General features: G+C 38.9%; 1 protein-coding gene across 1 annotated transcript; it reads right to left on the bottom strand.

Annotated features, from left to right (window-relative positions):
• Positions 1-4,371: 4,371 nt before the first annotated feature.
• On the bottom strand, positions 4,372-9,840 carry MFAP3L (microfibrillar-associated protein 3-like). The gene is made up of 2 exons (XM_009330700.1): positions 9,445-9,840; positions 4,372-5,779 (listed from the first exon to the last, which is right to left on the bottom strand). Exons 1-2 carry the CDS (start codon positions 9,725-9,727, stop codon positions 4,914-4,916), a joined length of 1,149 nt encoding a protein of 382 aa, XP_009328975.1. The 5' UTR covers positions 9,728-9,840; the 3' UTR covers positions 4,372-4,913.
• Between the last annotated feature and the right edge of the window lie 312 nt (positions 9,841-10,152).

Raw genomic sequence — 10,152 nt, 5'->3', positions numbered from 1 at the left:
AGTAATATAGTCCAGCTGCTGTGGGACAGGAAAGCCATTTCACCTCATCCTTTTAGGGTGGATGAAGGAATGGGGGCAGGTATGGCAACCCGCACTTCTATTTTGTCTTGGTACTAGGGCGCCTCTGGTAGAAGAGACACTTACTTTGTTGGCCCCAACTCTGAAACAGCAGCAAGACTTTTTGCAAGGCTCCATGACAGGGCTCAGAGAGGAAACAGCTGACAAAAAAGTCCTTTGGATTACATGCGGAAGTGCTGACATGCTTCCAAAGAGAAGATGCTACATACATGAGCAATCTAGGCTATTGCTAACACCACCGATTAACAGTTGGGTCTATATTCTGAATAACGACAACAGCTCCCTTTCAGAGCTTTATTAAAACTTCCTTTCTAGGTAAATAACTGTTTTTTCTGATCAATGTTTCTGGAATATGAGCAGATGTACAATGAAAGACATAGTTTACTTCCACTTGGCTGATGCCGTGGCATACTCTTACTAGGAAACCATCATCTTGTTGAGTGTGTACAAACCCGGCATGCTCTGTGCAAATTCTTTATTGAAACAATGATCAATTTACAAGCTGGATCACATTTCATTTTGCCACTTCAGCATGAACTGGTCTCCGTGGTTGACGGCCGTGAACTATAAAATCGTAACAGTTATTTAAATCAAAATACAGTAACTGCTTCTCAAAAGAACACATTCATATTTGTCTTACATTTCTTGTAAAATCAAAAAGGATTTAATAATAAATGAAATATAACTTAAGATACTTTAGTGCAAGCATTTCCTTTGCATCTAAGAAGCTTTCAGTTGTCCCACTAAGTATGGCATACTTAGGAGGCCAACTCCTAAAATAGCATGCTGCCAAGATATTCCATGAGAACTTTTAAAATTCGACACTGTTAACACTTTCCAGAATTAGTTGATCTGAACCAAATTGAACATCAGAAAGCCCTGGCTACATGTTACAGTACTTTTGTCAAAAGGTAACTGCAAATTGAGGAGCTGACATAGTATGTACATTAGAATAAAACAGGCACTGACCTAAAAAAAATCAACGTCTGCCCGTATATGCCATTCTGCAAGTCTTACGATTATACAGTAATTTTTGAGCACAGGAGCGAACTGCTATGCCTCACCTAATACTAATAAACCTGCATAAAAATGCTGATCTATGGGTTCTTTTAAATTTTTCAAATGACAATCTCAAAAAATGACTGAAGGGTAGGTTTCTTCACAAGCATACTCAAATCAGAGAACAAAAAAGGATCAACAGTAAACAAATGCTGCTCAAAAAGAAAATGTTAAGTAGATAGCGAGTACTATGTTCAAGTGGTCTGATTAATATGGTCTTACATTTAGTGCAAAAAGAATAGTAAGTGTAAAATTCAGATCCAGCACCTATTTCTTATGCTGCAGATATCTAGTCACGTTTCATGAAGTTTTGGCAAAAATAGTTTTAAAAAGTGTAAATATATCCTGCAAATCTCTTCTCCTTTCTAAGCCTGGCTTGGTGTTCCTTATGCTTTTAGAACACAAATTCAGTTGTACTGGATTTTCCAGATTCTGAGTGTTTTAAGAACCATCAGCATTTGGTGATATAATAAACAGAACAACGTAACAAAAGGTGTGCATAGTCCAATGATGGGAACGGATCACTCTAATGTCCCTGAAGTGCTTAAGGTGCATGAAAATATATAACAACGCAAATGTTAACGTTTCCTTAGAGCCATCATTAATTTTATGTTTGTTAATTGTGTTCTCGCACCATAAAATAGCCATTCCCTAATAAATACTGCAAGACAGAGTTGTTTCCTTTATGATAGCACAGCCAGAAAGTTTGGAACAGGAAAGATGGGTTTGGATCTTGCTTCCCATCTATCTCCCACAAAGGAAGTGCCTGAAAGCATATAAAAAGCTTTATGCTTACAGGTGTTATAATGGATGCATAAAAATACTGAGCAGCATGCATGAAATCAGAAAAAATACACAAACCAGAACCATTACAATCTGTATTTTCTTCAGATACAGTGCTGTTCTGTTTTTATTCCGATAATACCACAAAGCTAAATGTCCGAAGTATTTATAGCAGACTGGCTGGACCAGTCCCATCTGTGAACTCTCAGCTCCAAGGGAGTCCGGCTCCAGCAAAGTCACGGTTCTCTTTGACCTTGCGACATCAGGAATTCAGCATTGCACCTATTACGTGCGTCTTATCCAAACAACTGTTGCTCATACGTGGTTTGCAACGTACGTTTGTGTGTACTTCAAATACATGCTCTTTGTGGGCAACCTCTGGAAAAAACCACAATCTATATCTTCAAGGAAGTTTACACAGAGATACTGAAGAAAACCATGGGGATTGTTTGCTCTCAAATGTTTCTCAATAAATAAATAATATACGGCTGGAGGACAGCCTGAGGGCAGCAGTCGGGATCAGAACTGCCTGGTACCAATCACCATATGAATACATGAAGGGGTCTGGTCTCTACTGTAAAAAGTTCATAAAGAAAAAACAATTAAAATACTGTATTTTAATAAATAATTTTGAACTTTTTAAAAATTTTGAAGTGTAATTTAAAAGTTATTTTTATGCTTTCAAGGAGAACATCCTTGCTCATCTGTGCAATCTTAGTTGGGCACTAGGCAGGTAACTTTAGAATACATGAGCATTGTTTGTAAATGCTGGACAGGCAGAAAAATCAAGATGCCTCTTTTCAGGGGTTAAGGTGAATTAAAAGAATTTAGTGCAAGTTCCTGCTGTTGTTTCTGCCCTCGTCCTTTTTCACACCAGAAGCAAATTAAGTGACTTGAAAAACTGATGTGAACACTAAACAGAAAATACTTTGGACTCAGACAAGAAGTTAACAGGTTGCATCAGTAGTATTTTCAATCACACTGGTCAGAAGTGAGGTTCTTTATGGCATTCTCTTAATCTACCCTGTGTTCTAGATTTATATTGCTTCACTGGAACTAAAATATTGCCAGCCACGTTCCTAAAGGGACTTTGCCCTTGCACGTTTCCTTTTGGGCATGTGCAAATGCATTTTGTATAGATGCCTGCCACTGTGGTGAGCACAAATGTTAGGCAACTAAATGCTGTCATTTTCACAAGTTGGTCACAAAATCTGAAGTCCATTATTAAACATGTATTTTTTTTAATAAGCATAGGAAGGTAAATATGGAGCCTTCTCTGCATCACCAACGTTAGTCACAGGGTGTTCCTGTGTTACAGTGCTAGTGAAGCTCTGCACTTAACATGAGGAAGTTGACATAAAACCTCAGTTCATTATCAAGAGTTTTTTTAGATACCTGCAACATTGACTTTGTTTGATCTCAATTACTCGTGCAGTTAATATACCTGATTGATTGCCTCCAACAGACACCTTATGTAGATGTGGCTACTTCAATAAAATGTCCAGAGAGCCATCCATGCATCATCTCCTCATAGACCTAAGTCCTAACTACTTTTTCTGCAGTATACGTGACTCTAGATTTGAGTATCTATACTTACACTACAGTCCTTCTTAAAAACTGTAAGGTGATATTTTGTTCATGAGTTTCAAACTAAATGTGTGTCAGGTAATTAAGTAATATGCTATTACTCCTACACAAACTCCTCCTTGTAAGTGCTTTCTTTCCAGACTCACTCTGGAGAAGGTCCTTTTTATTGTCTGTCTGCAATAGAAATTATCACTTCGCTTCCACTCCTGGCATTTCCTGGCATAAATGTTGATCCTTTTTAATGCCACAATCGCAGTGACCATTAAAGCTTTACTGGGATAGAGTCACATGTACTCAAGCTGTGAACGTCCTACATAGGTAGGAGGTTCTTAGAATACCAAAGCAATTATAGCACAGTAAACTGTGTGATCGTCATTGTAATTTCACAGGACACTTGATTATATATATTTTTTTTTTAGTTTGGATAAAACACTCTCCGACTTATGCTTATAGATGAATTTAGGCTTGATCTTCAGAATATGAATCTGCACAAAATTGAGAATCCAAATAAAAGGGTCTTCTGCCATTTCAGCCTTGTCATCAGCTAATTACTGGCATTTGCAGGAACCTGCATATCTTCTGGTAAGGTAGTGCGTACTTACTCCTACCAAATTACTACAAAACGAGACATCTTGCATATTTGCAGCTGTTTTCCATATAAACTTCTGGCAAAGTAAAGAATAGTCAAATACATGCAAAAAAACCCTGCAGAGCTGTTGTGACTGCAACTTTCTGTAAGATGTTTACGGGCTTCCCCATCTGTAAAATACACCTCAAAGTTGTTTCTCAATGTGAAAAAAACAATTGTTGGCATCTTCATTCCATGGAAAAGGGAAAACTATTTCCCTTGTGCCTAAACAGTGTGGTCTCAAATGAAATGGAAACATTTTAACTTTCTTTAATAGCCCTCTAAATCACAATGCAGCTGAGCAAGCAGGCTTTGTAAATGGGATCTATTAGGATTTTATTTGGCTACTGGAGTGCTGCCTTTTGGGCAATATTTCAAATTCACAAGATAATATTTGCAAAAATGCAATAGATGGAAATAACGAGAGGGAAGGAGGAAAATGAAAACCCATTTTGTGTTTAGTATGTTCAAGTGTCCTACACCAAAGACTACCAATGACTTCCAGGAGGCCACTACAGGTGACTCCAACCTAGAAAATGCTGAGGTAAATGTTTCTTGGAAATACTAATTGAAAAGAGCAATTAATATTAATGTAATAGCAATTACTCTGCCATACATCATGGTAAACTAAAGTCAAACTGAGAAGAAAGTGCCAAATAATCCACATACATGCTTTTGCTATGATAGTCTCCAGGTAAGGCTTAGCGGCAAGTACAATATGTATCTTTAAAAGAGCTCCACCTGATTTTCCTGCTATGCATAGATTCAGGAGTAACTATCATACATGGCTTTCATATATAACGCATGTATTTTTGTCATTCGCCAATGCTGTGTCATCAGAACTGAGTTCGGCAGAAGGCTCAGGAGGGGGCTCTGCAGGAAGTGCTGGTGTTTGAGGAGTGTCTTCTTCCTTGGTGTCCAACTGCACGCTTTCTTGCGACTGACCGTCCATGCAGTCCTTTTTGGACAACGGGTGAACTGACACTTTTATTGCAATCTGTTGAGGTGGTTCGTGCAGTGACGATGCATCAGAGTCTGCTGTGGGAGAGTCACTGCGCTTCAAAGCATTTGGGATCATGTACAGCTCATCTGTTTCAGTGGTTTCCTGGCCTTCTGCTGTCTGCCGTACAAAATTCTGTCCTTGCTCCTCCAGACCGACAACCTCCATAATTTCTTCCATTATAGTCCTGCAGTTCATGATGAGAGGTGGCAAAGGTACGCTCCGAGCGAGCTCTTCAATATAGCGAGCAAATTCCATGGTCTTAAACTGGGTTACTTTGGCAAGCTCAAGCGTTTTGGCTGAAGTGATAATGGGGATACGCTTTGCAATCTCAAAGGCTTTCTGGAGCTTCTCTGCCCCTTCTGTTCTGAAGAATTCATTGATTGCTTTCTCTGTTTTCTTCAGATGACTGCTCATCATACATAACCGAGTAATGTTCAGTATCATAACAATGGTAAAAGCTACAAGGCAGACAATCATGTAATAGATTCCCATATCTCCGGAGGTAAAAACAACCCTCAGCGTCACAGTATTGTTAACACTGCCATACATATTAGATGCAACACACGTGTATTTACCTCTGTCTTCAAAAGACACGCTGGTAATGTTTAGTAGCCCGTTGTCAAGAAACCACCATTTTCCTGCTGGAGAGGAGACAGAGTAACTTAGTTAGAAGTATTTTTTTCACATGATCAGCATAGTCTTAAACATCAGCTTTGTCAAACTGGCTTCAGATTTTGGAAGAAGGAAATAACGTTCACAAGAAGACAAAGTATTTACTATCACAAAGGTCTATCTGTCCCGGAGACCCTAGCTGTGTTGCTATCAAGTCCCTGACATCAACTGTGAATAACTGGATCATGCCCTCAAAGTCTCATAAAAAAATCAGTTAATATGCATGACATCTATCACAATCTTATGGTCAGTTAAGTTACAAAGATATGACTACTTACCTCAGAGAGCCTTGCAAACACATGCCACACTTCCTCAAAGAACAGCAACAATGGGATTGTGAGGCAGAAAAACCTACTAAGCCCTCCTTGTTTTGTTCCCTGACAGTGCATTTTCTTACAATTGGGTTAGTTTTGGTGTTTTGCTACAGTATCTCATATAATTCTGTTAATGTAAACTTTAAAAAAAATAAGATTTCAGACATCATATACTACACTGCCTGCCCTCTGAAGAATTCAGAATTTAATTTTGAATTATGATTTTAAAAAAGGGAAATAGGACAGGAGGAGTAAGATGGATGGGAAAGAGAAGAGCCATGACCAACCAAGAGAACATCTTGTTCGCCAGCGTGAACTTCTACACACCACGGTGGACCTTCTTTTACTTTTACATTTCTATCAGTGTAATATAATTGATATCTTTGGTCACTACATGTAATTGTACATGTACATTTCATATCCTTTGAGCCTGGCACGGCAGAACAATTTAGTTATTAAACTGAGTTTGAAACAACATGTTAAAACCCAGCGCTCCTATCACTGCTAAAGTGATTCAAGATTCAGCTAGTTATTGTGTTTGCCATTATATATTGATAACAAATTAGATTTTTAGTTCCGCAAGTGAGCTTCATTTTTATGCAAATATCAATACCATTTGAGAGCTGAGGATGTGTATTTTTTGCCTTATTCGGTGTGATACGACTGATTAAATTGCAACTTTGCTATAAAACACATGATTCAACTCCAATGGGAAAGCCTGGTGTCAATTCTTTCCTTCATGTAAATCCACCCGTGGAAGTGTTCACATGGTGGAGAGCACAGCCAGAAAGTGTAGGAGTGCCTCCGTGCCTTCTGAACACTTCATAGAGGGAGATGTCACACAGAAGATTTCCTTGTGACACAATGACATAGGCTGATGTAAGCCAACAAGATCATGTAATACATACTGCTGCTCAGAGGCAGACTCAACTGTTTTCAATCTCTGTAACACAATCCCAAGCCATTCCTGACAGGTATCTGTTGAAGGCAGTAACGGAATTTCAATAACCTTCCACAGCAAGGAATTTCAGGTGTTTACCTATTTTTACTATCAGAAAGTTGTTTTTCCTTAAACCTAACCTAACCAGCTGCAATTTAAGTCTATTAAGGCAGCTGAGCAAAGACACAGAATCGGTGATCAGAGGACTAAACCAGCACAAAACCCCTGTGCAATGCATGTAAATCACAAGGCAAGGATTGCAGTCCTGCCACAGATTGGTGTATACGTTGCGTCTATATTTATTTTATCCTTTTCATGGAAATTCTTTTGTTGTTAAAAAGATTATTCTATTTTCTTACTTTATTTCTTTCAAGGAAGAATCTGTGGGCAATTCTGAAATTCATTAGTCAAAAAAAGCCTTTAATTCAGAGTTGTTATGGGCTTTTACCATTTTGAAAGTTTTTCTAATTAAACATGGCTTATCCAAATTGTTCTTTTACATTATCTCCAGTAGAAGCCTACGTAGAAAGTATTCCCACAAGATCCCTGCCTCAGTTCCTGTATGGACAGTTCTTAATTACACCTTTTTATCCTCTTACTTAGAATTTTTAACTTATCTGAAACGCTGTTTTTTGCCCTAGCTTAATTCTTGAAAGCAGCTGAATCACTTAGCCTGAAATTAAAAAATATAGAATAAATAAAAAGCTCAGTCTAAAGCAGACCTTCACATAAAAAAATCACCCCAATCTGCTAAAGTTAGGCAAATTCAGAGGAAAACTCCCTTACAGAGGAAATGTCAGCATCTGTAACAGATGACACTTCTTTCTCCACCTCTAGAGTAAGAAAAAATACAGAGTACTGGCTGCTCAGTATTTCTTTGAATTGCAATGTTGGCAAAGTAGGTCTTTATTAATTGTAAAATGACAAGATGCCTTGCTGATATATCCTGGCTCCAGCTGTTATAAACGACATAATGGCATTGAACTGTGACTCAGTGACTGGGTCTGTGCCAATGGATCTTGGCAGACAGTATGAGCCTAATGAGAAAACAATGATTAGAAAAGGTATCATTGCTGGGTTTTGATAACAGCTCAATGCCATACTCAACTCTATACATAGTAAAGCAAGGTCTTGTGCTAGGAAACATTTCTTACAGGAAGACAGTCAGTTTCTTAAAGGAGGAAGTGCACCGTTGAAAGTCTAAGTTAAAATGATGTTGTCTTAATACTACATCTGCAATTTTTACTGACTTGGTCAAAGTTTTTGCTCACCTACCTGAATGTTTCTCTCTCAGTTGACCATACAAAGGCCTAAAGTTAGATGCCTAACTAAAGGGGAAAACTTCTGTTAGTGAGCCTTAGTAAAACACTCTAGCGCACTAATCACAGTACGTTGCCATAACCGCACAAATTGTATCTGAAAGTCCACTTACTAGTTCAAGTAGTTCCTTTCTCTAGCTTTACTCAGGAAAGTGATAAAATACTGTAATGTAAAATATAACCAGTTATGCAGTAAGCTTTTACAGATACACTATGCTGTTGCACATCCAGCTGGGTCAATCATTACTCCCGTCATAGCAGAGCTCTCCCTCAGGTCAGCTATTAGTTAGGCAAGCTATCTTGCATTTAGTATGAATAACTAAGAGTTTATTTCATCATGCTGTGAACAAAGCAGTCAGTATGGAAGGATTACATGAGCAAAACACCTTCCATCCCCCCCCCCCCCAACACCCCCCCAAATGTGCCCTAGAAGTATAACTAGGATTATCACCCAAACCTTCCATTTAAGGAAAACAAGCTAATGAGTAATTAAGGTCTCTGGCAAATGCAACTGAAGAGTCTTAACTAAAGCCAGGAAGGCTCAAACTTGGCTTGTCCTTCTGACTGCTGCCCTATATAGGTTTTTCTGTTGGTCATTCAAGGCATCTCCTGTTTCTCACACTCCCACGGCACTATGCATAAAGACGGGAGGCGTATCAGGGAATTAGCTGTGTTGAATTCATGCCAACAAACTATTCCCATATGTCAAGAGAATCCTCCCTTGAGTTGGAAAATAGCTTTGTGGTGCCAGAGAAGGACAAAAGAGGACAGAATGGGAAATAGGATCAAACCCGAAGTCTTCCAATGAAACCTTCTGTCTACACCTTCTGTGAAGCGCTTCAGCTTCTTGCTATGTGTGTTGCCTTAAATAACACATTATAAAAACATTATTGTTTTCTGCCAAGGTGCGCTCAACAAATTTATGGCTGCCACCGGGCTTTCATATATTTTCACACAGGAAAACACCACAGTCAGGCCATTAAATTCAGGTTATTGGTCAACCTGCTGAAATCAGAAGTGTCTCTGGACAGGCTGTATCAGTGAGAATACAAAGATCTTACCTTTGTTCTCTTCCTCTTGGAGCAGGCGGCCGTTGGAATTGTACCATCTGTAAAGTGGACTAGGACTACCTTGGACATTGCAGTCGATCAAGGCACTACTCGCCTCCTTGACTATAATATGGTCGATGCGGGAGATCACCACAGGCGCAGATCCCGTGTTCATGTCAGTGCGGTTGAAAGTGCTATTAGTCACATGCTCAGCAGTTGTCAAAGCTACTAATAAGATGACAAGGCGTGTGGTAGGCAGAAAGTACAAAAAGTGGTGGCTGTTCAGTCTGTTCATTTTCCTTCAGTGGTATACGCAACTGGCTGGGAACTGGGATCGGTTCTCTTGAACGCAGGCCCTTGAGGTGAGGAGGTCACAGGAGAGTTCTACTTTGATCTGTGCAATTTTATGTTTAAAATATCCTATAAAATAAATAAATAAGTACAATGAGATGGCGTGTATAAACAATCCATCAGATGTGCTCTTTTAAAATAGTGACACATCCATTAATGCATTTCACAATCATGAGCTCAGTGTCTTGTCTAAATGCTAATGTTATCACAGTCCTTATTCTTACTGGAAAAAGATGCATACATTTTCCTGACAATAGTGTTGTTCAGAGTGGCAGGCGTGGGAGAAGGCTTTTATCACCTAGACACTTAGCAGCAATTTAGCTACAGCAGCAGCTACAGTTTTATGCCAAAAGTTCTACAGGATTTTTC

This window comes from Pygoscelis adeliae, unplaced genomic scaffold (genome assembly GCF_000699105.1).
Source record: "Pygoscelis adeliae isolate BGI_AS28 unplaced genomic scaffold, ASM69910v1 Scaffold167, whole genome shotgun sequence".
Classification (NCBI taxonomy): domain Eukaryota; kingdom Metazoa; phylum Chordata; class Aves; order Sphenisciformes; family Spheniscidae; genus Pygoscelis; species Pygoscelis adeliae.
The sequence above is the reverse complement of the archived record's forward strand: the minus strand, read 5'-3'. Positions and strand labels throughout refer to the sequence as shown.